Source organism: Propithecus coquereli, unplaced genomic scaffold (genome assembly GCF_000956105.1).
Source record: "Propithecus coquereli isolate 6110/MARCELLA unplaced genomic scaffold, Pcoq_1.0 Scaffold73, whole genome shotgun sequence".
Classification (NCBI taxonomy): Eukaryota; Metazoa; Chordata; class Mammalia; order Primates; family Indriidae; genus Propithecus; species Propithecus coquereli.
The window spans coordinates 5,236,463-5,263,279 of NW_012153396.1; the positions used below are offsets into that span (position 1 = coordinate 5,236,463).

Sequence of the window (26,817 nt, forward strand, 5' to 3'; positions counted from 1 at the left end):
GTGCGCACTGCCCATGCAGCATGGGTTCTTGGCAGGACCCCAAACAAGTGCGCCAGGAGTGACCCCAGTGCAGTGTCCCCCTTAGGGAGGAGGCTGCAGCTGGTTGAGTTCAAGAGACCCCTTACTCCTTCTTGGTCAAAGCAAGACATTTGAGCTGGGTCAGAGGTCAGGAGGAAAGGTGACCAGATGGACATGGTACTGTGATAAGGGGCCCATCCGTTCTCCCTGGGTCATCCAGACATGTTGCTTTCAGTATGCACATCTGGGCCCCAGTGAGTCAAGGAAATTATCTGACTTCTGATTTCCCGAATGATCCGTCCATCCACTGAGGGATCACATTGTGGGGCCATCAAAGACAAACGTGGTTGGATCCATGTTTAAAATTAAAGCTCCACTTTTGATCCCACTCCCACCCCCACCAGGGACTCCTTTGTGGGGGGGATGCTCTCTGGACCCACCACGCCTGCACAGACCTGGGCACTGGAATAGGGCCACCTGGGATGGCACCTGGGTGTGGCCCTTCCCTGGCAAACTTGGGTACCGTTCTGGGCACTTGACTTACCTTTGGGACCCACAGAACCTGGGACACCAGGTGGGCCCTGAGGACCTGGCTTCCCGGAATCCCCTGAGGAGGAAAGGAGGAGTGAGCACGTTGAGAGACCCCCCAGCATGGCTGCCCACCTGCTGGAGGTCTCTGATCCGTTTGGTGCCTCTGCGAGGGCACCTGCCAGCAAAGCTCCTGCAGTTCCTACCCCCCGAGCCTCTGTGTTCCATGAAGTCTGGGGCCTAGTAGGACTCAGTAAATATTTGTTGCCTGGCTGAGCAATATTTAAAGAGAAAGTAAAACTAAAAGCTTCTCGCTCATGGTCTGCTGGCACTGAGAGGATTTCTGGTGTCTCCTTGGTTCCCCCGACAGAAGCAGTCTCATGGTTCGGGATTGGACTGTGACTCCTTCTCAGCCCCCTCCGTGCTGGGATGCGGCTGTCTGAGGCTTTCTCTCACTCCCTCCCTGCCTTGCTCCAGCCAGGAGAGGCTTGAAAGCCTGCACCCCAGCCCCTTCCACACGAAATCCTGCCCTGCCCTCTGCTCCGCACCCTGGCCTGACTCTTCCCGCTCCTCACTCTGGGGAGGCCACTTTCCCCGTGGATTCTGAGCATTGCAGACTGCTCCCCTGCCCCATGCCTGGGCCCACAGCCCTTCCCACACCCCATGGTTAGACTGAGGTCTCCAGGGCCCGGCACAGCCCCTGGCTCAGGGCCAGTGCTCAGCAAGTGCTCCCGAAGGCAGAGGAGAGGGAGGACGACGGAAAGAAGGAGGGGTGGGCATGGCAAAGGAATCGCCTCTCACCTCTGTCTCCTTTCTCTCCAAACCCAGGAGGCCCTGGTTCACCGCGAGGTCCCATGGGGCCTTCTCGCCCTCTCTGGCCCATGGGCCCTTCCATGCCGGGATCTCCTAGAGACAGGAACGGCCAACCTCAGAGTTAGGATTCGATGCCACAGCCAAGGGTGCCACAGGTAGCCTCCCACAGTGGAGTGTTTGCCTGGGGCCTCTTCCCTGGCCTCCCTGCTTCTCCCCTGGCCTCTGTAGCCTCCGGTGAACCCAGAAGCCAAAGTGACCCTTTGAAAATGTAAGTGGATCATGTCCCACCTCTGCCCTGGACCTGCAGATGGCTTCTCCACTCACTGAGAGTCAAAGCTGATGTCCCCATGCCAGCCTTCCCTGCGCCCAGCTCCCATGCCTGTTCCTACCTGCTGCTCCTTGAACTCACCCTCGAGGCCTGGCCTCCGCCACTCTCTCTGCCTGGAATGTGTCCCCTAGATCCCCTCGGGCCTGGCTCCCTCTCTCCCTTCAAGACTTCACTCAAATGGCAGCTTCTCTTAACCCCTCAGCACTCACTCCCGAAGTCCCGGCAGGCTCTGTCCCTCTGGTTCACACATCACCTCCTAACCAGCCATTTACTTCACTAATTCATCACACTTGTTGTCTTTCTCCCCCACCCCAGCTGGAGTTTCTCTGTTTTGTTCTCTGATGTCTCCGCAGTGCCTAAGAGAGGGCCTGGTACACAGTAGGCGTCATACATGTTTATTGAATGAATAAAAGAATGAAGGGATAAATGAATGGAAAAAGCTGTCCTTACCCACGCTGCCTTTTTGTCCCTTTGGTCCTTCTGGACCTGGGTGGCCCAAGGGCCCAGGGATACCTGTGGATACACAAGAACACTTCAGCCCTACTTTCCTTTGGGAAGCTGGCAGCTAGGACCAAGAGTCTGCAGTGCCCGCAGCAGCAGAGGTCACAGGACAGTACACACCTGGGATCCCAGGGAGGCCCCGATCTCCTGCGGGAACAAAGGTGAAAGAGAGAAGTCAGCCAGGGCACTCTGCCCGATTCCTCACTGGTGGGATGCGGGTAGGTTGCCAAATTTGGCAGATAAAAATACAGATGTCTCGGTACGTTTGAATTGCAGATAAACAATATTTTTAGTATAAGTATGTCCCACGAAATAGCTGGGACACACTTACAGTGAGAATTATTTCTTGTTTATCTGTAATTCACCCTTAATGGGGAGTCCCATATTTTATCTGACAACCGCAGGTTCAGGGGTTTTGGAACCATCAGTCCCCATCCCCAGCACAGTCAGGAGGGGTGTGGGCTGCAGGCTGGAGCCTGGGGGAAGGGGGTTTGGGAGAGGGCCATGGTGCAGTGTCCCAGGGTGCGTGTGGGGGGTGGGGGGCAGGAGGATGAAGAGAAGTGGAGGGCCGCTACCCGGAGAAATCCACTCCCTGTCCCGGGGTCTCTTGGGAAGCACAGAGGAGCTGGGGGAGAGGGGATCCCGTCCTCTTGGTGGTTCTCAGTATGGTTCTGGTATTCTGGCGACAGAGTCACCTGGGAGATTACTATCAGACACCTGGCCTCACCCCCACCTGCTGAATCAGAGGCTCTGGGGGTGGGCCCAGAATCTTCTGGGGATTCTTGTACACATTGAAGTTTGGTCAAGGAGAGCTGCTCTGTGTCCAGCCGAGGGGCACTGGGATTGGAAACCTCTTCCTCCCTATGCGCCTGTCCCATTGATCTCCAATCACTTTTCAGAGTGTGAGGTGGGTTTTCTGACACTTGCCGATTGCTTGAAACAAACCATCCACCCTCACTAGGATTTACGGTAAAAAATTTCGGTGTTATATTTACCTTTAGGGCCTTGACTTCCCATGTCACCTGAAACCAGAAAGATATGAAAGCTGTGGGATGGGGTAAGAACCCAAGGACAATTGTCTCCCTAGTATTTTAAAACCACTTGACCAAATGTAAACAGCGTTTCAAGGCGAGGCCACATGCCCTGTGGGTCTCTCCCAGTCTGGGGCTGTGCCCTCAGGCTCATTGCTGGGCCTCTCTGAATGCTGCCTTAGGTCCCTTCCCATTCTAAGATATACTGACTCCAAAGCCAACTCTCAACCCTCCCAACAGATGCTATAAGATTGGCTTCTCATCCTTCCATTTGGAAAAAAGTTTTCCAATCCACCCAGGAAACCCGCCTCCAACTGCAGGAAATGAGCGCAGGGAAAGGGCTTGATCCACCATAATACCTTTAGGGCCAGGGCTTCCTCGGAGATTTCCTACAAGAGGAAGTAAATCCGAGTTAGTTTCACATCTTCCAGGGTCCCTCACACGCACATAAGAAGGGGGTCGTGGCATGGCAGGAAGAAACAGAGGCAAAGGCTGGGAATCAGATTCTAAATTGGGCTAGTCCACTGACGTTGGGCAACTCTTCTCTCCAGGACTCAGTTTTCCCAGCAGTCAAATGGGACCACAGCCCTGGTCCTACCTGCCTCTACGGGCTATCGACAGGGCAGGAGGAGGAGAGGGGCTGGGAGCGGGCGGAGCGGTGCCCACGGCGGGTGCACACAGGAGCTCGTGACCCATGCGACCGGGGCGACCCGGCCCTCGCCCCGCAGCGCTCTCACCGTTTTGCTGCTCCGTCATGAGCTTGTCGCGCACGAACAGCCAGAGCGCCTCCTGGTCCTGCCCGTCCAGCCCGGTTTTGCTCACGTCCCAGCCCGAGCCGGGCGCCGCGCCCTGCAGGCGGTCCTTGCTGCTGCGCTCCATCTTCTCCTGGAAGGACAGCACCTCGCCCCGGGCCCACTCCAGCTCGTCCACGCGGGCCTTCAGCTTCCTCACCTCCTCCGCTGCAACGCGACACAAGCGGCGTCAGCGGGCGGCTGGGCACTGGGCACGTTTGGGGGGAACGCTTACGCGGAGACAATCTTTGTGGCCACCAGCAGGACGGGAGTCTTAAAGAAGGCCGGCCCGGGGTCCCCTCCTCTGGACGGGTGGCCGAGCTCCCCTCACTCTCCCTGGGAGGCCGTGTGCGCGCCCGCAGGGAAACAGAGGTGGGCGAAAAGCAGAGGGGCTGAGCCAGCCCTGGCCTTGTCATCAAAGGTCGCTGAACGCCTGGCGCGGGCGCCACAGGCGCACAGAGGGCGTCCCACTCCCCCCGGGCAGCCTCAGTTTCCCTCTCCGCAGTAACCACGGTACCCAGAGCGCGTACCCAGAGCGATGAGGCCGAAGAGCAGCCCCAGGAGCAGCAGCCAGGTGAGCAGCAGGCCCAGCAGCCACTTCCACCAGCTGCAGCTGGAGCCGCAGGGGCACCAGCCTGGCGCTGCCCACGGGCCCCCGCCGCCGCCTCGGCCGCCGTGGTGGCCGTAGCCATGAATTTCTGCGGGAGAGACAGGGCGGTGAGGTAGATGCAGGCGGCTCCTGCCCTTCCCCCTGCAAGTCCTCTGGCTGTAGGTGACTTCCCCTGGGTCCCGGGCGACTGAGTGGAGGCTTTCGAGTCCCTGCGGAGCTCGGGCTGTGGCTGGGGCACAGCAGAAGCCTGTGTGACCCCAGGAGGGTCACTCAACCTTTCTGTTTCCTTTCTCATAAAATGGGGCTAAAAGATGACCTACTTCCTAGGGTGGTTGGTGAATGAGACAAGGCAATAATGTAGTTAGCAGAGGATGGGGCTCACAGCACGAGCTTAACGTCTTTATTAGGAAGATTACACGATCTGCCACCTGCCTCGGAGGAGGTCCAGATCTAAAGCTCCCCTCTCCACCCCTCAGTTCCCACAGCTGTTCGTTGTAATCCCCAGGTGCCTAGAACTACACTCAGCGCCTCAGGGGTGCCCGTAAACTTTAATTTTTTTTTTTTTTTAATGAAAAGGATTTTTAATTCCCTAAGGTGGGGCAGTAAGAGTTGACCTGCTTCTACGACAGGTGGGGGAGAAGTGAGGAAATGGTGCATGGCTGGAGGTTTGCGGGCTCCAAGCTCCAGGCTCTATGGAGACACACAGCAGCTCTGCCGTGTTGCTCCTGCCCTGCTGGGAACCTGAGAGTCTACAGTGGGCGCTCATTAGGGGCGGCAGGGCCTGTGAAGCACCGTCCCTGAGCCAGGCCCCTTCTACTGCCACCTCCAGCCCACAGCCTGCCCTCTGCCCGCTCCCTTCTGAGCCATTAGGGAAACTCTTTAGAGTTGGGTGGCTCAGGCAGCTCGTGTGTGCACGGGTTCCAGGCGAGGGGCCCTCGTCGGGTCCATTAACCATAAGCAGCCCCGTTGGATCCTGTCACAGCAGAGTCCACCCTTCTCACCCACCTGCAGAAGTGTCCTTGCCCTTGGTGGACACAGTCTTCAGGTCTCCTGAAAGACAAACACCAAGAACACAGGTTTTGATCTGAGCTTTTAAACTGGAGGAGCCCACAAGACCACCCCTCAAGTTGATTTTTGGTAGAGCTTCAGGTAACTATGTCCCCCAGGCACCTTGCAAAACAACAATGTGCAGGAACATCCACTCACTGAGTCCTCCCTAATCTGCTATTTGCAATAAATACATTGATGACATGGCTTGGCAAACAATTAATGCTGGAAGAAAGCACAGTATTTTAACCCCCTGGTGACCTTAACCCTTAAACCCCAAAACGTTTCTGGAAGACCATGTTAGGGGTGCCGTTTGCATTCAGACAATAAATGTGCTTGTGAGAAATGACTCTGATTTCTTGGTTCAGGGACTTTGAACACAGATTCCTAACCTGGGGTGCAGGGAACCGGGAACAGCAAGAATGGACTTGGAGGAGGGTTGTCCGTGCATCACTGATGCAATGTGAAAATGGAGTGTTTGTGGGCATGTGTGGAATTTTCTGGGAAATTTTTCTATAGCTTTCATCGGATTCTGAAAAGGGTCCCTAGACTCCACAGCCCCAGTTCCACTGGGAAAGTGTAAGGAATTGCTAACTTTGAAGACTTGGAGTCTGGTTCCAGTCTCCCACCTTGTGAAGATGGTAACTGATTTAATTTGCATTTATTTAAAAACATTCTATGACTTAATTTCCCTCATCCTTTACTGACCTCCCTGAAATCAATGATTGGGAGAGAGTCTAGTCTGTAGGACCTTCTGAAGAAATGTGGTTATCCAAGAAAGAATCCAGATATTTGGGAAGGTAAAAAAAAAAAAAGGAAAGCTAACAAGTTTCACAAAGCATTTTTCTATTAGTTCTGAAAATTACAGGAGAACTAATAAGGCAAGAAAAAAAATCATTGTATACACACCAGAGGAAGGCTTTTGCTTCAATAGCATGCACACATGAATCTCCTGGGGAGGTTGGTAAAATGCAGCTTTTGACCCAGCAGATCTGAGCTAAGGCCTGGGACTCTGCATTTCTAACACACTCCCAGGTGTTGCCCATGTGGCTGGTTCATGGACCACATTTTGGGTTGCAAGGTCTCAGAAGACAAAGAGATGGAATGTGGCTTGGCTGAAGTCAAGATTAACATTGATCATTCTTGTTCTTACCATTAGCTCCAGCTTTTAGGTGGCAGTCAGCATTGTAGGCAGCTTGCTTTTCTTTTTTTAGGGTGTCTTCTGAAAAAGAAGCTGTGCACAGAACCCATGATAATCTGATATATTCTCTCCGCAACCTCCCTTCTCTGTCCCCCACCTCCCAAGGTCAAGGTTAGCCTGGTCAGAAGAGAGCTGAGCTTTCCTGGGGTTAATCTCCGCTGATCTGTGCCTGTAGTGAGACTTGCTGTTGCCCAAAGACCCCTCTGGGAACCCGTTACCTGAATTTTTCTGGCTCCTTTGCATTCAAGGCAGACCTTGTGATACCCTATTCAGGCAGTCATTTTTCATTAGAATGGGACGGCTGTGGTTTTGTGATTAAAACGTGTCAAACTAGCTTGCTAGCACATTCGGTCTCCTGCACTATTCGCCCTTCCTCTGAAACCTGAGTTGCAAGGGCTCGGACATACTTGCAGCGATGCTGGCGGGGGAGGCAGTGAAGACCTTCCCGCTGTCCTTGCTCATGATCAACAGTTCCATCTCCTTCTTGGCGGGCACATTGTCCTTCTCCAGGATCAGGAACTTACAGTCCTTGTGCAAGAGGTCATCACTCTGGACACTGGTGGTGCGGGCTGGGGAGGAAAAGAGTGGGTGAAGGAGAAGCAAAAGGTACCAGGAGAAGGGAGAGGGAAGAAATGACCAGAAGAGGAAAGAGAAGAGAGAGGAGGAGGAGAGGGAGAGAGGGAATAGCAGGTGCATATGAGGGTCTCCTGTTCTCGCTGACAGTGGTGGGGACCCAGGCTTCCCTCCCTGCCTGGCTGGGCCTGGCCGCCAAAAGGTTGGGGCAATATCAGAAGCTCTGGGTGGCTGGGCTATAGGGCTGCCTCCCCACCCGGAGATTATAACTCTTTACTGAGTGAGTAAAAGTCCCCCTTGTCATACAGGTCCTACCTGAACTGACTCGGTGGGTTCATTTTTATCCTTCAGGTCTTAAGTGTTACCTTCTTGGGAGGCTTTTCCTGACCACCCACCGAAAGCCCCCACCCCATACACACATTCCCGTCTCTATCACATCGCTCATTGCTGTCCTTAAAAATCTATGTCATTTTCTGTAATTGTCTTTATACTTTGTCTACATGTTTGTCATCTGCATTCCCCACGGGTGTGCCAGCTTGGTGAGGGCAGGAATCCATCCTGTCTTGTTCACTATGCTCAGCACTTAGAACAGTGTCCGTCTGATACAAAGTAGGTGCTCAGTAAATATCTGTTGAATAAATGAATTGTTGACTGAAAGGAAAACACACCAGGATCGGAGCAATGGAGCAAACAGCTCACCATATGGTGACACACCGTGTGGACCAAGTCATACAGATGCTACAGAAAGTGGGGAGGGAGCTGGAAGCTTCTGAGGGGCTCCCTGGCTCTTGTGACAGGTTACAGGTAACAGGTGAAGGCCAAGGGCTTAAAGGGCGGTGGCTGTAGTGCAAGTGCATGACCCCAGGCAGGTGTGGAGGGTGGAGCTTCCTGCCCTCCTTGGATAGGAAGGCCAAGGTAAGTTAGGGGACACTCATGTCTGCTCACTCACGGAAACATCCAAGAGACCTGGGGTAAGTTGCATTTGTGGACCTAAGACCCCCCCCATGGGTCCAATTCCATCTTCTAATCAGCCGTGTGTCGCGGCAGAGTAATTCTCCCTGCAGTAGGAGACAGCACTCACCGGCAGATGTGGACACGCCGGCGTTCACAGCAGCAGGGCTCTGGGGCACGTTTTTCTTCACACCATACGCTGCCGCCGTTGCTGCTGGGAGAGAGGAAGCACTGAGTGAGCTGGGCAGCACGGGAGGGCCCTGCGGCTCAGGAGTGGCCCGCTCACCCCAGCAGAGAGAAGTGGATGATGAATCAACTCTCTCCAATGCCCGGAGGCAGCAAGGAGGATTTAGGTGGAACATTCTTGGGTATAATTCTCCTTATCCTTCTAGGACCATTCTAAAGTCCTCCCAGACCCTCACACATCTCCTTCCCTTCTGAATTCCTACGGTTCTTAAGCCTGCTTCGCACTGCACAGTGTATCACTTAATCCCCCTCACTGTCTCCTGTGCGGCAGCCTTTCTACTCCAACTAAACAGTAAGCAAGTTGAGGGCAAAGGCTGAGACTCAGGTCTCTGTGTTCCCCCTTCCCAGGTTTGCACAGGGGCTATGACCTCGGGGGGGTGCACCCTAAAATCAAGCAGGTGACTGAGGTGCAGTGACAGCGGGCTGTCAAGGACAGCAGCGAGCTGGTAAGACCACCAGCCTGACCAGCTTGGCTCTGAGAGATGCAGGAACACACAGGTGACACCCCCCAGGGTGCAGGTGCTGTCGACAGTACAGCCTCCCCTGTGTGTCTGACTCATGTTTGGAGCCAGCAATTGACCCAGGCTGGCATCTCTAAGGTGTTGGGGGGATGCTGTTTCTTTGGTGGGAAGGGTTAATTGATTGTCAGGGGTATTATGGTCCTTCTAATTCAGTTGCTGAAAAGGGATATTGCCAGTTATAGCTGCAAAGAGATGTCCCTTCCCAGCCCCTAAGCTCCAAACCCAGGCTACCGACCTGTGGAAGTGGTGGCTGTGCCATGGGACAGGGCAGATGAACTGGGGGCCAGATTGTTCTGCATGCCGAATACTGCGAAAGCAATAAGGACAGGTGAGTACAGGGTGCACAGGGGATGCCCCTTGGCTTAAGGTAGCCCCTGGAGTCCCCAGACGGTGATAAAGGCCTTTGCAGACAACAGAGATTCCCCGATGTTGTGTTCCCACACTCTTAGTGACACAGTAACTTTTTTTTTAATGCCCCCACCTTCCTACCCTAGGCCAAAAATTACTAATGGGTCCACACAACTTAAAAGCAACAGTTCACACAGAGTCTGAAAGATATGGCTGTCTCTCTCAAAATTTAAAAACATCCCAGGGCTCTCTGCTCCCTGTGGCACCTGGGTGCCCAGTTAGGAACCGTGGGCTTTGGGGGCTGAGAGGCACGACCTCGGCAGACTCCTAGTTTTCCCTGTAACCCTTCTCCTGACTCAAACACATACAACTCCCCTCACCTCCACCACGATTTTGAAGACTCCTTGTTTATTTGATTGCCTGTTTATCTCTAACAATGCACAGAACAGCTCATTCCTCCCTAGTCAGCATCTTCTGTTATTAATATTGCATCCTGTCCAGTGTTTGGGGACAAGATCATGGGTCCGATATCAGCCCACCTGCCCTCGGGGCCTGGCTTAGTCAGGACATTGCAAAGCAAAATAGCAAAGATGGAAGAAACAAAGCATGAAGCTGATGTCTTCTGGGTTTGGTAGAATTCTAGTCAGCTGGAGGTGGGTGTTGAAAATTTGAACGCTAACTTTGCACTTGCAACTATATCGGCCAAGGAAACAAAGACGGCCACATCATTGTGTTTATTAGTCACAATAGCATAGGGAGAAGGCAGATTCCTTTAAAAAAAAAGATGTGGGCTGGTAACTTATTTACATATAGGCTCTTATGATGTATTAGAAACATAGTGAGTAGATATTTCTTTAAAATTGTTGTATGTTTGCATTGGAAGATAAGCAGTAACATTATTTATCCCAATGTAGTTACTCCAATACTATGTTTATAAAAAGATCTGATAGTCATTACTCCAATGAACTTGTTTCTAAAAAGATCTGAAATAAGATCCTTCTAACTTAACAATGCTTTTCACCCCAAAAACGTCCTAAACTAAGACTCAACCCCTTTACTTCCATTGCTCCAACTCTCCTAGAAAATGAGGGCACAGCACAGAATGTGCACATCAGTGCGGGCTCAGCTCCCCTCGTCTTAGAACTTTGCCCTGGCGACTGAGTTCTCTCTGTGTTTGAGGACAGGCTTTGTGCCTTCTGCCTCCCAAATGCAGCCCCGTGGCCTCTGCTCCTGGGCTGCAGCAAGCGTGGAGGAAAGTCCTTCAAGCTCTTGGGCAGAAAGGATGTCTTCTCCAGAAACCATTCCATTTTCCTCGGCAGGAGACAGCATCCTGATATTTCTAAGCAAACAGCCTAGAAAAGGTGACTCAAGACGGCAACACTGACCTGAAGAGCTGGTGCTGAGTCCAGGGTGCAGGGTGGGAGAGCAGGATGCCATGTTATTCGGAACACCAAAGACTGCAGGGCAGGGAGGAAGGCTGGTGAGAGGGATGCCCAGCCTAGACCAGGGGCAGAGAATCCAATACCATAGAAGCACTGGAGGAAATGCCAGGATTGGGTTTTTATATTTTAGTAAAGTTTTGGTTTTAGGAAGAACTTAGGCTCTTGCCTTGCAGCAGAGAACCAGATGTTAGCCTGTGGGGCACCTTCGGTCATGGCTGGCAGGTGATCTCAGATCCGTCAGACCTGAGTGGACAATGGATCCAACCAGAGGCTTTCTTGTTAGTCACCCTATTTTACAGAGAAGGTCCCTGAAGCTCAGAGAAGTTAAATGACTTGCTCAAGGTCTCACGGCCAATTCACAGGGAGTGAAACTAGGTCTCTTATACTCATTTTCAGTGTTCTTGTCCATTATATTTTTTCTGGATATGCTGCACTATATATTCCTTTCTATGGGGGACCCACCAGAAGAAGTACATTCTAGATTTAATTGAACCTAAGTTCCAGTGGGAGACTCTTGGGATGCTTGGCCACAGAGAACCTCTCCAGGAAGCCCTGGGGGTGGCACACACCCAGGGGGTCACCTAGCTCCAGTAAAGGTGAGCTGAGTTGGAGGCAGAGAGGGGGCATGCGCTGCCTGCCACACACGTACCTGAGCCTGTAGAGTAGGCGTTAGTGTTGAGGAGGGACGAGCTCTGGGTCGTCATGTTGTTGTGATAGGTCCCCAGGGAGGACCCCGCGGGCAGGGTGGAGGACCACATGTGGGAAGGAAGGTTGGCATCCAGGATCGTTGCCTCATAGGTGCCTGACACTGGAAACAGATGCACACACAGCCCAGTGAGAGACAAGTCAGCGCTTCCCTGACAGGGGAACCTAGTCGTCTCAGTTTGCTGGAACTTTCCTGGTTTTAGCACCGAAGATCCCAATTCCGAGGAACTCCATCCGGCCAGGGCAACCAGGGACAGGTCTATCTGGAATCTCAGAGTTGGTGAAAACTTGATCCCTTGGGATAGAAGCTCTTGCTGGCTCTTGGTGAAATTAGAGGTAGCTAAATTTTGCCCTGGGATCCACCCATTTCTCCTTCTAAGCTCATCTCCCCACCTCCTGGCCGGCTGTCCTGCCAATGGACTTCCTCCCAACCAGCTGCCGACTGCTTCGTCTTCCAAGAGGCCAGGGAACAGCTCTATCAGGAGTAACAAGTGAGCCCCTGAAGAAAATCTCTTCCAGTGGAATTCCAGGCAGCATGGCAAGTGCGGGGTGCATGTCTGGGCAGGGGAGCCCTCAGGTCTGAGGCCACACTGCACAGATGGCAGCCTTCTCTGGTTATACGCTCCTTAAATTCCTATGTGCCAGCCAGACACAAGGAGCACCGCCCCAGAGAGGGGATTTCCATGCTTCCTCGAATCTGACTCCTTTTCTGCCCGCTCATCCTATGGGAGGAAGCTTGTGCAGCTCAGAGGGTGCCTCGAGGTTTGGTTTTATAGTAAAAACAAAAAGGATTTTCTCTAGTGAGTGAGAGGGAAGCTTCTTGTCCTAGCAGACCTGGCTTCTTCCCTCATCTGCCTCCAACGCCCTGCCAGTTCCTCTTTCTGTCTCCCACCTGATACATGGCTGCTAACAGCTCTCATCCTACGTGACCAGGACCTCTCAGTTTCCTGACCTGCCCCAGAGACCCTCATGTCCACGAGGGCAGTGACTGCGTCTCCCTTCCCAGCTGCTTGTGCTTGGCATAGAGGAGGCATGTAATAAATATTCATTGAGGAAATGAGTGAAAACACGGTAACCTTCCCCAATATTCTTCATTTGGGGAACCCAATCAACACATTCAACTGGGAGAGAAACTTGGGGATTTAGGGCTGGGTGTCAGTGTGCGTGTGCAATGGGTGACCAGCCAGGGGTAGGAAGGGCACAGCCCACATTTTCATGCTGCTCACAGAACAGATGCTCTGCTCGGTGCTTTTGAAGTGTCTGGCAAAGGCTGAAAGGCCTCCCGGGCAGAGCTGAATTCCCAGGCTAGGGTAGGTCTGTCACCTTGTTCCCTTCCCTCCAAGGCAGCCTGGGGCTTACCCGACTGGGAGCTGGCTGTCACGGTTTTGGTCTCCACCGTGCCTTTCTTGGGGATGGGGAGTGTGTTGGAGGAATTCCGGGTGGGGCTCGCACTCGCCGATCGACTCCCCTTGAGCAAACGCTTAACATCATCCAACTCCGTCCCTGTGAAAGGACACACAGACTTTTCTGTTAGGCCCAGGATTCTTTCCTGAGTTCATCTGCAGTTGAAGGAACATTTGTGGCCATTCTGGATACTAGGGAGAATGGCATCTACTTCACACCCTGGGGCATTTTTGGTTAGCTTTATCATGTTTGCATTTGGCCAATTTATAGCACTTGTCAGCTTGGCACTTTGTCATATTAACAGCCCATAAATACAGTGCCTCTCACAAGGAGGTCAAAGTCCTCGGGAGATATTTCCAAATTAGCCCTCATCAGACAACACAGGGATGGTTCTGTGGCTGGAAGACACTGTCATTCAGGATCAGGCAGTCAGAGAACCAGGTCCCTTGAAACAAAAGGTTTGACAGTCGGCTCGTTCCCTGTGCAGGACGCCTAGGATGTTGGGTCTCTGACCTTGTATGACCGGGACTGTCATACACTGGCCCCTAACTCCTAAACATTATGCTGCTTTCGTATGTGATTTAATTTCAAGTCTGTCTGGCTGATCTGATTTGCAGCAAGGTGAACTAGTGGAGTGAGCTCCCGGTGCCTCCCAACATGGAACCAGGAGAGGAGGGAGGCATCGTGCACGGCAGTGTGGAGAGGAGTTGGACAGATTTGCAGACAACCCATGCTGGAGGAACTGCGGCCTCTCCCCCACCTCCAAAGCTCCATCCTTTGGGCTCAGCACCCCCCTGGAAGGACGTGGGAGAAAGTGTCGGGCCTGGAGTCAGATCCCACGCCCCCACGCCGAGCTCTCTGGGCAGCCCCCACAGCTGTCCCGAGTCTCCTGTCCCTGCTCTTTCTCCTCTTACTCCTTGTACTTGGCTCCTGCCCTGAAAGTTGAGCTCATTTCAAACTTTTGCAAATAACCTTAAACAAGAATAACAGGAGTCTAATGTCTTCCATGGACAGAGACTGGGGAGTCTCCAACATTTGAGGTAAAGCTCAGACTCTCATACTCGACCTCTGACCCTTCTCTAATCTTAGCTGTCCCGCTGTGTCCCTGTTTGAACTGTTCCTCAGATGTCACGTGCTGGTTCATCCCTCTGAGCCTAACTGATCTGCCCTTCAGTCTCCCTCAAGTGACACCCAACCCAAGAAGGCCTCTCTGGCCCCGTCTCCCTGGGCTGCCGTGGAGCGGCTCCGCCGCGCTCCCTCCCCACGCCGAGTGGCAATGGTTGGTTGACTTCTCAGCTCCCCGCTAGTCTGTGAACTGCAGGGCAGCAGGGACCATGGCTTACTCAGCAACTTAGCCTCAGCACCCAGCCCAGGCTCTGCCTCACAGAAGGCCCTTAAGGATGTTTTATGATTGAGTGCACGCACCTACATGTAAATACACCCACACACACACATGCACACACACGGCATCAGCACTGGATTCCTGGGTCCTTTCTTTTCAGCAAGGTAGTGAGCACTTACATCGGGTAGATGGGGACGCACTCTGCAGTCGAACTCGAATTTCGCTCTCTGTGCAAGGAAAGAGATGGAGAAGGCTGTGAACGACAAAATAAAATCCTAGGAGCAAGGAGGTCGCAATACAATCAGCAATGACAAACCCCTTTCCTGTGTCTATTTCATAATGGCCAGCGCCAAGCTTCTCTTCTGCCTCTGTGGTCTCTCAGGCATTGGCAAGAGAATCCTAAAACCCATAGTGTTTACTCAGCCATTTGGCCTCTTCAGAAATGGGAAGGGCAGGAAGTTGGTAGCTTAACTGAACCGTTAAGGTGGAGAATTGGCATCTTTCAATGATCAGCCTAGAGTTGTGGGTGGTTGGTATACTCCTTCCAAGTTATGATGGTCAGGCCTGTAGGAAGTCTAGGCGGGTCACGGGGAACCTGCTGAGCCTCTGAAGGACTCTGCCTCCAGCACAGACAGCCCTGACACGCTGCCCCTACCACCTGCCCAGACCCTGGCCAGGGCAGCTTCTCCCAGGACCACACATATCTCCTACATCCTTGTCCAGGTAAGGAGATTACAAAAGTGTCATGGGGCCCTTTGTCCCCTGGAATAACTTGAAAAAAGGAGGGGGGTTTGCTTATCTTTTGATGTGTGAAGGCAATTAAAGCACATCTTGTGAAAGTCAAGCAGGAGACTGGACGTGAGACCAGATGTCTGTGTCTTCAGATAATCCACAGCAGGACAAACTCTGCCCAGGTGGCTACCATGCGTTTTGATTCCTGCCTCTACAACCCTGTTAGGTCGCTGTCAAAAGCTACCCCTCCCATCCTGATAGGGCCAGCAAAAGATTCCCAGGATACCGTGAGCTCCATGAGGGCAGGAAGCATGCCTTATCTGTTCTTCTGTACTCCCCACACTCCCTGCTCAGAAAACACTCATTGACTGAATTGAACTGAACCCAACGATAGCGCTCACCTCGTGTTTGGCTCCGTCCTCTGGTTGCGGAAGATGCTGAGAAACAAAGAAATGCAATCTTAAGCTTGTATAAGATGTGGCATGCTGCAAATTTTTGACATGGAGGTAGATATATTGGGGAGAGGTTATTTTCATAGCGTGTCTAATCTACATAGGGACTTTTCTGTATATTGGATGCTTTGGAAGTGATAATCACTTAGCTAAAGGGCAGAGAAGGTTTTGCAATGCTCCTGTGCATTCAGGATGTTAAATTAGCTAAATGAATGTTAAGTTAGCTAACACTCAGAGTGTCAAGTTAGCTAAGATAATCTATTTGAGAGCATGATCCATTTGGACAGGCTGACTACATTGATCGAATGTATCAAAAGGCTCCCAAATCTCCCCTTTAATTTTTTATTAGAGACGGCTTTGGTTTTCCCACTGTAAGCAAATAAATAAAATTATAATCACTGTACAATCAATGATCACGTCATCAATTCATATGCACAGTGAGATTCCAAGAACATGGGCCAGAGACTTAAAGCCAAGTAAAGATACAGTCCAGGGGTGCACTAGGCACACACTGTGCCCCTTGGTAGCACGCGACAGTGGAGGTGCTGGGACAGTTGGCATTTGTGAGTTCTACCCGCAGCTCCTCTTGCTGGGAGGTCTCTGCGCATCTTGTGTAAGGAAGAATCCCCACAATTATTATTGCTTGGCCTTAGGAGCTTATCTGTCCAAGCCTGAACCTCGTATAAATAGCTTGCCGTTGCAGTAGTGCCATGAGCAAGCACTTACGACAGCAAGTTAATGTGGCTGACAGTCCCCTGAAGATGGCTCAGGATAAAAAGCAAGAGGAAAACAGGTCAGTTTCTTTAGAAAATAAGGAGAGGACGTACCAAATTCCTTCCGAGGATACTCCGGAGAAGAGTTGCCACTGGAGCTCCCTGGAGAGGGGACAAGACACTTAGGACAAATGACCACTTAGGCCCATAAGGCTTCCAGGAGAGAGGGCAGTGCCCGGCCACTTCTCTCTGCAACTCTGCAGCCTTCCGCAGCCCTCAGCAGACATTTCAGAAGAACCTGGCGATACCTTTCACCCCTGCTCCGCTCCTCTGTTGTTAGCAACCCAGTCCCAGGCAAAAGTTCCCTCCTCTGGACTACCGAGGATTTCCTTTTAACCTATCACCCATGTTTAGCTCTTTCTCACCAATTCTCCCTGCATGTGGCTTCCAGAACTCTAGTCCTGGACCTCAAATATGACTGTTTTGCTCAAAAATCTCTGTGGCTTCCCATCGTGTGCAGAAGAAAGTCTAAACATATTTTCCTAGCATTGCATCTGAGTCCCTCAAACTCTCTTCACGGAAGCACCCCTGTGCTTTCCACTTTATTCCTGGACTCTCCGGCCTGTCCTTGCTCACACTGCTGCCGCCACAGCCTGGACGGCCCCGTCCCTCCATCTCCGGCCATCAAAATCTTACACTCGTGAAGGCCCAGCTTTGATGTCACCTCCTCTAGAGAGTCTTCTCTGATTTCCTCAGCTGAACATGATAATCCCCTTTTATTTTGCATGATAGTTTTTTATCTGTCATTTTGTCTATTGGACTCTAGGCTCCTTGAAGACGAGACCTGTGTCTGATTCATTTAAACATCCATCCAGGCGTTCTGCATGGTGCTAACACATGGCAGGCATTTGATAAAACACTAGTTGAAAAAGTGACTAAATGGATGAATGAATGAATGAGGGGGTGGATGAATGAATGAAATCTTCAAGCAATGGAGTCCCTAAAAGAAATGAAGGAGGAGTGGGGAGAGGGTTGTGGGGACAGACACAGCGGAAGCAGGTGGCCGGCATGTCAATCTTCAAAGGACGAGTGGGGAGTTGCTCGGGGAAGAGAATGGTTGGTTCTCTTCTACAGTGGCAGCGCTGATACCTTCGTATGTTCCATGGCGGGTGACGTGAGTTTTCCTCTCGAAGGTGGAGCCGGGGGAGTTGGGCAGGGTGGAGGCGGGAGAATGAGCCCGCCGGTAACTGGAGGTGGAGGCGTTGCCGCGTATGCTGCCACCTGCAAGTGGGGAAGAGCGTAAACCCGCGGCGCTTCCGCAGAGATGGGTGCAATGGCTGCGGAGACCCAGTTAGAATAACCAACTCACAGCTAAGGGAGGGGCCCAGAGAGGGCCAGGGACGCCGGGAGAGCACAGCTGAGGGGGCCCGTCTCAGCATTCCCGAGGGAGGGGAGACTTATTCCTCTGCCTTCCCTGCGGACACTGAAAGGCAGGAGTGTCCTTCACGCACATGACTACAGCGCACGGACACGGAAAGGATTCGGGGGCACTTTTCCTGGGGCCCCGATGTGTAATCGTGGCCCGCTGCCTGGACAGACTAGAATACAGTCCGATGTGGAAACCTTGCTCCACAGGGAAGGGCAGGTGCTTCTCTTGGTCAACCGTTCTTATGACGTGGGTATTAGTTTTTAGTTTCGCTTCGAGGTTTTTAAAAATGGCTTCAAGGGTTATGCAGATGCTTTGTGCTTTTTGTTTTGTTTTGCTTTCTTTGCTTTGTTGTGTTTCAGTTTGAAAGAGCGTTTCATTGGGAACAATGGGCTTGTGTTGGGCACTGGCCCAGTGGAATCTCGCACAGTGTAGGATCACTTGTCACCAGCTACCCTTAGCACAGTAACCCAATCGTTAAGTTTCTTTTGTTGTTGTTGTTAATTTAAATTGTACACTCTCAAGAGCGCACACCCTTCTCTAAAGAAATGGCTTAAAGACAGTGATTCACTGGGGAAACAGTCACCTACCCGCGAAAGCTTTTTAATTAATGATAGTTATTTATATTTAGGGCTTAATGAAAACTGATGCAATTGCGGTAACTGGATGCCGATGATTTAAAAGTTGCACCCTCCCTGGGTGTGTGTCATTTAGACAACTCTCCGGGTGACAAGCAGTTGGAATTGTCCCTCTCATGCGCTGATTCAGGGTCGAGCCTGCCCTGTGTCCTTTGCAGGACTTTCTCGGTGGCTCTCTCCCTGTCCACCTGCCCTTCCCCCGACCCTCGCGCCAGTGGGCACTTACTCGAGTTGATGTAGCCACTGCTGCCGTGAGTCAGGCTTTGTTTCTCCATCCGGCTCCCTCCGCCAAGGGAGCCTATTTTAGCATAGCCATTGGTCCCCCCTTCTGCCAGAGACAAAAGCAGGTGACAATTTCAGGGAAGGTCCCCTCATCCTCCGCCCTGTGTAAACCTTCCCTCATCTCTCACCAGGGACCTTCTCAGTTTGGGTCCCTTTCCCACCCACAGTGCAAGGTGCAAGCTGCCATGCTCCGGTTTTGTTGGTTTGTTTTTGATACAAATGTCTGGAGTGAATATTCTGCCTGGTTTAAAAGAAAGGTCATGTGGGTGGAGCACAGCAAGTTGTTTGTTAGGAAAATTTAAATATTAGAAAAGGAAGCTGAGTGATGAAAGCCCCCAAATCCAGGACCTGGTTGGGCTTGCTTTTCTTCCCAGTGCCTGGTCAGTGCCCAGATGTGGCAGCCACTGGAAGTGTCAGGGGGGGTATGTGACAGCTCTGTGTTGCTGGTGTCCCACCTGGCAGCCCATCCCTGCTCCAGTGATGGGTGGGCTGTCCCCATCCCAGCGAGCCAGGCTTCCTGGGGGTGCGGGGTAGTCATGGGGCTCAGATCACTCTTACAGAATCCACTAAACCTAAGGGGCTCCTGGAAAAAAGTGGCCTCAACCAGAAGCTTGGCTGGAAGTTCCCCTCCTCCACTCTGTGCTCAGGTTGGGTAAGACTTCGACATTTTAGTGGCCAGAATAGGCAAATCTATAGAGACAGAAACTATATCTGTGGTTTCTAGGAGATGAGCAGAGAGGAGGGAAAATGGAGAGTGACTGCTAACGGTCACGAGGTTTCTTTTTGGGGAGTGATGGAACTGTTCTAAAATTAGACCGTAGCAATGGCTGCATGACTCTGTGAATAGTCTAACAACCATTGAACTATACACTTCAAACCGGTGGATTTTGTTGTACATAAATTAATGTCAATGTTGCTATTTGGAAAAAAAGGTGCTTTTGGAGCTCCCATGGAAAAGGTCACAAGTGTGGGGTCCTTCCCATGTGACCCACTGAGAAGAAAGCTATTGAGGTAGCCACTTACTTGGTGGTAAGGATGTAAGTCTTGTAGTTACTGTTTCAGTGATAACTAGAAAAAGACAAAGAAAAAAATGAGATCTTATGTAATGCACTGAAACCTCTGTATTTTGGCAAAGTCTAACATTTGCCATAAACTAAACATATTAAATTAGGTTCAACATCGATTTTTGTGTACTTGTGCTTTAAGATATGTGATCTGACCCACTCACCGTACATGAAAATATGAGCAAAAACAATGGGGTTGAATGTACCTGGGAAATAAATTAGTATCTCTTTGGAAGCAGAAGAAGTTACCCACTGATTTGAAACATGAGTTGTCTTGGCGTCAATGTCACTCTCTTTCTCTGCGCTGCTCCTTCCCAGTGGTCTCCCAGTCCAGCTGGGACCAGCACTCTGGCTGGCTTCGCTGTGTCCTTTATTAATTTATAGGTGTTTCAAGGACATCATGATTCATTCTAAAATCTTCAGGGCCAGCCTGAGCGTGGGGAGGTGTGGGAAGGAAGTGGGTGAGGGTGTCTGGGTGAGCCCCATTTGGTGCTTGGTGAAATCAGAGATCGATCAACATCAAAGACAGCCTTGACAAACCGAGTGACGGTGAGTCTATAGGGGTAATTAAAGCTTCGAGTGTTTTAAAAGACACGAGGTAGAAGAAAGACATCCCTGAGCACGGGGAGGTGGGTAGATTCCCCAAATCACAGCATGGCCCACTTTGTGCTCTGACCTTGGCCACCACCTCTACCTCTCTCTCTGGTGGGCTTACCTACCTGGGAGGAGCACCTACCTAGCTGGGGTCGCTGGTCTTTAAAAGCAGACGTGTGTGTATGTGTGTGTGTGTGATGCACATGCACATGCATGTGGGGAGGTTGGTAGGAGGAGAAAGGGGAGGAAGATGGTGCAGGATCATCTTGTGCTGCTGGCGCCTGTTCCACCCCACAGGACTCTCATTGGCGCCACCCTCCTTCACGCTGCATTTTCCTAATGAGTTTGGCTGTCCTAGCAGGAACGTGGGGTTATGAATGTACCAGAAACAGCATTCAATGCATAAAAGGAAATGTTTTTTCAGAGTAAAGTGGCAGCTTGATTTGAATAATAGTTCTTGAGCTTCACTGAACCTCTCATTGTATAGACCTTTGGGATTTTTTTTTGACACATAAAAATAATTTGTTTCCTAACCTAAAGTTCCAAGTCTGTGGAGCCAGAATGTTTTTACTGGAGATATATGAAAGTCATCAACTAAATGAAAAAGTTCGCTAACTTAGAGTTGTTAAGGGGACAGTTTAAATGTTTCTGAATTTATCATTTGGACAGTTTCACAAAATAAATATGTGTTTTCAATTTTCAGTGTAGATTTTGACTATGCCGTTAGTGTCATTTCAACTGTGTCTTTGAATAACTGGGATATTATACTTGTAGATTTCTATTGCCCTGTATCCTAAATAGGGAAATGGTTAAATAAACTGTGGTGAATTCACTCAGCAGAATGTTACGCTGTCATTAAAAATGCTGGGTATGAAAACTATACATGAAAATGGCAACTTTCATCTCTGAAGAAAAACCAGGACACATTTTGGTTACAAGTGTGTTAAAATAAAAATCAACAAGAGCCATCTTATGGTAAGGAACAAAGTCCATTTAGGAACACATTTTAAAATGATATAGTGGTTGTGGTGGGATTATGGATAAATTATTTGTTTCCAAATTTGTATTACTTTATAATGAAACAATTATAAATAAAAATAATTCTGATGCTCTTACTTCTTTCAGTGACTTCGGTGCCATCTCGTTTGTTCTTCTTGGTTCCATCCATACCATAGCCACCTGCAGGAAAAGCCGGAAACGGTGAACGGCGTGTCTCTTACCATTGCTTTTAGTAAGTATAGGTCCCCGCTGTGCAAGCTGAGAACCCAGATCTTGATTCCTCCAATTCTAAGCTTAATCCTTTCATGTGCATATATATATATATTTTTTTACCAGAGTCATTCCCATTTCTTGTCATCAAATATAGTAGAGAGTAATGTAATAGTTCTACTTTGGATTCTATTCCTTTGTGCTGGGATCTTCTTTTTCAGAATCTAATTGCTCAGACTGCCCCCTGCTGGGCTTGCACAGCAGATGGGCTGCCCTGACCTTTGTTTGACTGTAAAACCTTTCTTTGCAGTGGTAATAAATAGCTGAAGGAATCTGTCAAAGCCTCTTCGTGCTATCGACTAATTCATTTTGATGTATCCCATAATGTTCAGTGTTCTCTATGGAACTCTATGCACACGAGACATTCATGCTTCATTATTTAGAGTCTGGATGTGAAAATGGTCCTTGATGGATTTAAATCAGGATAAAAATCATTATATTTGTCATATTTGCATGGAACTTTCTTTCCATAATAACCAGCTCTCATATGCTTGTATGTAGACGTAAGTAGGAAAAATAGATGAATAGAATCTGTGCAAGATCTATAGAGCCACGTGGGAGCATACATATTTGTATGTATTTTCTATGTTCTCCCTTCACTCTTACTCTGCTCCTGAAGAGGAAATTCACTGCAGTCTTGTGCGCTGTGTCCCTAAGCATGGACGGTGTGAGGCAGGGCTGACGTCAGGGATGGGAGTGTGGGGGCTCCAGCCGTAAACACATGGGAATGCACAACAAGGATTCCGCCCCCACTGGGCTCTTCCTGCTGCAGTGCTTGGTCCCAGGTTCTGGGAGGACTTAAAATCTGGCTTTGCCTGTGGTTCCCTCCCCTGTCTTCACTGTCTCTTCCTCCTAGTTTATCTTTCGTTTGCAGTTCAAGCTGGATTCCAGAATTCCGAGGCATGCCACTTCTGCCAGATGGCCCTGGCTTGCAGATCTTGCCTTCCGGTGTTCGCCTGCCTGGTGACTTCAGGGTCGACTTATCCACCAGGCACACTGGGGCTGGTGCCTAGACCCACAGCACTTTTGGGGGTCCATAAAAATATTTTAATTTCTTTTAAAGTCAGAAGGAAAAACAAACATAATCTAACCTGGATTACATACTTCTTTATACCAATGCAGTTGTAAAATATCATTCTAAAAAGTTTTTTTCTGGAGGAAGGGACCTGCCAAGGCAAAAGTTTCTAGGGCTCATGAAAGTCGTAATGTGGCTCTGGGTGACTTCCCCGCTGAAAACCAAGACCACGTGGGACCAGTAGATCAACTACTTGGTGGAATTAGCTGGGACGGGGCGCACTTAGCTTCAGGGCCTGGTCAAATGTGCCAACCTCTTGCTCATCGGTGTTTCTTAAACGCAGCTCTGGGCAACGAATGAGGCATCATGGAAAAAATCCTAGCTGGATCTGAGAAGCCACAGGATATCTTTATAGGTGTGTTTCCTGGAACTCAGAGGAGGGCTCCATAAACAGCATAGCAGGGGAGTCCAGCCTCATCAGAAGGCCAAGCCCGGCCTGTGACTATGTCTGCATTCCAGCTACGACTTGTACGGCTTGTATCATGCGAAGCCACATGTAGCTGACACCGTCTTTGAAATCCTGTGTTAAGTGTTAATTGCCTTTGGTGCCTCAGAAGCCCCTTTAAACTTTGTTTTTTTAGGTGCTCATTAGCTGTGGGCCAGGAGGCATTTGGGGAGATGAAACATTTAAATGCACCTCGCTGCCCGTGGGGAGGTGACTAACTCTCTAGGATGGCACCTGAATTGATATAAAATATTATCCTGGAAGGAACTGTTTATAACAATCCATGGAAACTTACTTCCCACAAGTTATTACTTATTTTGATCCTTGAATGAAAGTTGCTGCCAGCAGCTATACGTTTGGGATTGGCTGTAGCACCTGTAGCATTTAGGCGGACAGATGATAGCTTGGTTTGCTGAGTTCAGTCTCCAGGCAGCAAACCTGGCAAGTTTTGCCTGTTCCTTCTGTATGCAGAAAAATAACAGGCATTTCTAGGCCCCCGATCTTTTCCCTAAATCCTAATAACAAAACCTTGATTTCTGCAGCAAAGATCCAAGGGTTCCCCGATTTCCAGAGGACATGAAGCGATGTCCTACTAAGAAATCAGATGCCCTCCTTCAGGGGCTGGGAGCTCCTTATTGGAAGGTACCCTGTGCCTAGAACCTGCTCTAGGTAGGTACAGGTAGATGCCTCTGTCTCAGCCTGAAGCCACTCAAATGGCTGTGTGTCCCACGGCTATACAGAATTCTCTGCCAGGCTGATGGTCCGAGTGAGGTGTCAGGGGTGTGTTGGGAGATGGAGTCCTTTAAGCCAAATGTAAGAGGAAACTTTCTATAAGTGAGTTATTACATAGAGACTAGACTAGGATCATCCCATGAGACCTGTGGCATTCTCACAGGACTTCTTTTTTAAACATGTTAAGTGTTGATAGTTTTTAGAAGTGTAGCATTAGGGAAAGGAGAGTTTCCTGCCCAGGTACGTGCCCAAGCCTGCCTCCCCTAGCAGTACTCACCAGGGCACTCGTCCTCCAGAAACACTACTTACTGAAAGCACTGTCAAAGAGTATAATTTCTAACTTCTTGGACATTTGGGCCACTTTACTAGAGCTAAGGATGAGCAGATCATCCAAGTTCCCAATTCCAAAATTATACACATCTCCATCCATAGATCTACAGCGCTGCTTCGTGGTTACTTCATAGCTAATACTCTTGAAGATGTAAAAATGATCCCACGTCATTTTCTCATGCAAGAAGACACAGTATAAAATCATTTCTCTACTTTTATGATTTTTTCCCTTTCTACTTTATTTAAATGATGTCAAATCCGCCTAAAACTCTTCAGATGATGATGCAGTCTAACACACACACAAACAAGGACAAGTCACTGTTAGTGACAATAAATCATCACGTTGACCTTATCCTATTCTAATGACACATGAAACACTTCGTTCTTGATACAACAAAGAGAATGAAGAAGCTAAGTGTTTTTCTCTCTATTTTTAAATTTAAAAAAAAAAGGTCCCAAAACCCGGTAAAGAAACACAAAGAATTTTAAAACCTTGAATAACCCAAACCCCGGAATCCTTAAAATTGAAAAAAAAAAAAAAAAAAAAATGCCAAAACAAGAAAAAAACAACCAACGGCCCCTGAACCGAAGAAAAAAAAAGGCCAAAAAAAAAAGTTGAAAACCAAAAAAACCAAGGCCCCGGGGGTGAACGGGCAAAAGCCCCGGCCCCCCAAAAACCCAAGGAAGGGGTTGCCGCTCGAAATATTTGGCACCCTCTGCTTTCATGATTGGGAGCAGGGGGGCACCAGCTTCGTGATCATGCGGCGGCTTGTTTACCGCTGGGTCCTGCCACCGTTAATAACGGCAGATGAAACAAACGAGGTAAACGCAGCCTTCTTTTGGTCAGTCAGCATCTAAGAATGTGCTTAGTTCTCAGGTCTGATCAGGTTCACCAGTCTAAGCAGTTGCTGCGCAAGTTTGAAGCAGGACTGTTCCCTTTAACGGCCCCCCTGTAAACACTGCTCAGGTTCGTGCGGGTGTTTTGCGGGGCCTAAGAGTAAAGCAGGCCCCCTCTGATTCTCTGCAAGGCATCGTCAGGGCCAGGCATCTGTTTTAGGTTAGTTCTGACTTAGATCTCCGCCTTGGCGCTAAGACAGAAATACAGACGTGAGAAGAAACAATTCTGCTTTTCAAACGAATACCTTTGAAAAATCTCACTCCGTTTTATGGACAGAACAAATCCGACTGTTAGACTACTGATCAGCTGCCTCTCAGAAGAAGTAATTTGCCAGAGGTTTTGCCTTCACTTCAAAAAGTAAAGTGATAATTTGTCAGTTAGCAGTTAACGTGGTCCGTAAACTGGTAATTCTCACCTCAAAGTGATTTTTTGGGGGGAGATGGGGCCACAGTTGGCCAGTAAGAGTATATACCCTGAAGAAAATTTCCTTTCTTTTTTGTCTTCCTCCAAGTTTGACTCTAGGAAATTCCTGGATTGATTAGACCATTTCAAAGATTTCACTTCACTTTAGATTAGGGGCAGGAACAATTTTACAGCAGGATAAACAGCAATGTTTGCCCGGACCCTGAGTTTAAGCAGAGAGGCCTGGGCAGCACAGGCTCTCCAGAAGACCCCCTCTCCCTACATTTAACTTCACCTCTGAGCTGTTCTCTTCTGTCCGGTAGGGAGAGAGAGATAGAGGAGGGAAAATTGAGGTGGAGAGAGAAGGAGTTATAAGCCCTTATCATATTCTAAATAAAACAACTTAATACAAGTCATTTTACAATACTGAAAATATACAGAAAAATCTTGCCACTAGAGCTCTGTGTATCTTAACTGGTCTCCTCCTCCTTCTTGTTCATGAGCCTTCTTGTTTCCTTTAAAAGACCTACCCTAAGCAGAAAGCATCTACCAAAGTCACCGTTTATAGCCAATTAATCACTTCAACCAGAACACAGAAACTAAAGAACTTCATCTTCTTTTCTCTAATACACATTTAATTTCTAAATGGCAAACCTTAAATCAAAGTTTCAGAAGGGGGGAGAAAGGTCAGTCTTCTTATTACTTACCTGGCTTGGGATTTTGAAGGAAACAACTTTCAATAAATCCCCCGTCTCTCTTCCCCTGACGCCTTCTTCTAGAATTTGCAGTGCCCACTTTTTTTATCCAGACCCAGCCAAGGTGTGTTAAAGCTGAGTGATCTTTCAAAAATGTTCACTTCTTCTCTCCACCTTGTTTCTTGCAGCTCTGTGCTTCCAAACAAGTTCTGACAAAGGTGTGTCGTGGTTTACAGCCTTACCCCACCCTTCCAATTATCTGACACTTGCTGGATTAAAAAAAAAAATCTGCCTCCAGGAATCAAACTTTACAAGAAGGTGGAAAGCTGTTCCTACCAGCTTAGGTAGATTAACCACTTACAGACCCACGAGAAAGGGAAGAAAGGGCCAGCATAAAGGAAAGTCCCTTGTATTACTGCTATCACCTACAGCTGGAGAACTGCCACGACTTGGTGTTCCCCTTCCTCGGTGCCACAGGATACTGGAATCTCAGTATGCATGACTCACGGGGCACACACGTGAGGACCTGTGGTCAGAGTGCCTGAGCCCTAGAAAACCTGTGATGTTGGCAGGACTTGTATATATTCAAGACCTGTTTCCCCTGGATATGCCTCTGTCTTCTTTCCCCCATTCTGACTCAAGCCAGGTCAAGTCCATCTAGAGAAAACAA

At 49.6% G+C, this 26,817-nt stretch overlaps 1 protein-coding gene across 1 annotated transcript in view; it reads right to left on the bottom strand.

Moving 5' to 3' along the window:
• COL17A1 (collagen, type XVII, alpha 1) overlaps positions 1 to 26,286 on the bottom strand; it is a 45,182-nt gene extending 18,896 nt beyond the window's left edge. Inside the window, exons 1-24 of the mRNA XM_012661771.1 lie at positions 26,160 to 26,286; positions 21,418 to 21,480; positions 19,667 to 19,711; positions 18,588 to 18,689; positions 17,447 to 17,578; positions 16,412 to 16,459; positions 15,534 to 15,569; positions 14,580 to 14,627; positions 13,014 to 13,157; positions 11,599 to 11,757; positions 10,893 to 10,964; positions 9,395 to 9,466; positions 8,523 to 8,591; positions 7,276 to 7,437; positions 6,821 to 6,901; positions 5,626 to 5,670; positions 4,541 to 4,708; positions 3,957 to 4,178; positions 3,579 to 3,608; positions 3,184 to 3,210; positions 2,309 to 2,335; positions 2,138 to 2,200; positions 1,348 to 1,452; positions 563 to 625 (exon numbers count right to left, since the gene is read on the bottom strand). Coding sequence (XP_012517225.1) covers positions 563 to 625; positions 1,348 to 1,452; positions 2,138 to 2,200; positions 2,309 to 2,335; positions 3,184 to 3,210; positions 3,579 to 3,608; positions 3,957 to 4,178; positions 4,541 to 4,708; positions 5,626 to 5,670; positions 6,821 to 6,901; positions 7,276 to 7,437; positions 8,523 to 8,591; positions 9,395 to 9,466; positions 10,893 to 10,964; positions 11,599 to 11,757; positions 13,014 to 13,157; positions 14,580 to 14,627; positions 15,534 to 15,569; positions 16,412 to 16,459; positions 17,447 to 17,578; positions 18,588 to 18,689; positions 19,667 to 19,711; positions 21,418 to 21,469 — 1,972 coding nt within the window. The 5' untranslated portion in view covers positions 21,470 to 21,480; positions 26,160 to 26,286. The remainder of the gene's footprint in view (positions 1 to 562; positions 626 to 1,347; positions 1,453 to 2,137; positions 2,201 to 2,308; positions 2,336 to 3,183; positions 3,211 to 3,578; positions 3,609 to 3,956; positions 4,179 to 4,540; positions 4,709 to 5,625; positions 5,671 to 6,820; positions 6,902 to 7,275; positions 7,438 to 8,522; positions 8,592 to 9,394; positions 9,467 to 10,892; positions 10,965 to 11,598; positions 11,758 to 13,013; positions 13,158 to 14,579; positions 14,628 to 15,533; positions 15,570 to 16,411; positions 16,460 to 17,446; positions 17,579 to 18,587; positions 18,690 to 19,666; positions 19,712 to 21,417; positions 21,481 to 26,159) is intronic.
• Between the last annotated feature and the right edge of the window lie 531 nt (positions 26,287 to 26,817).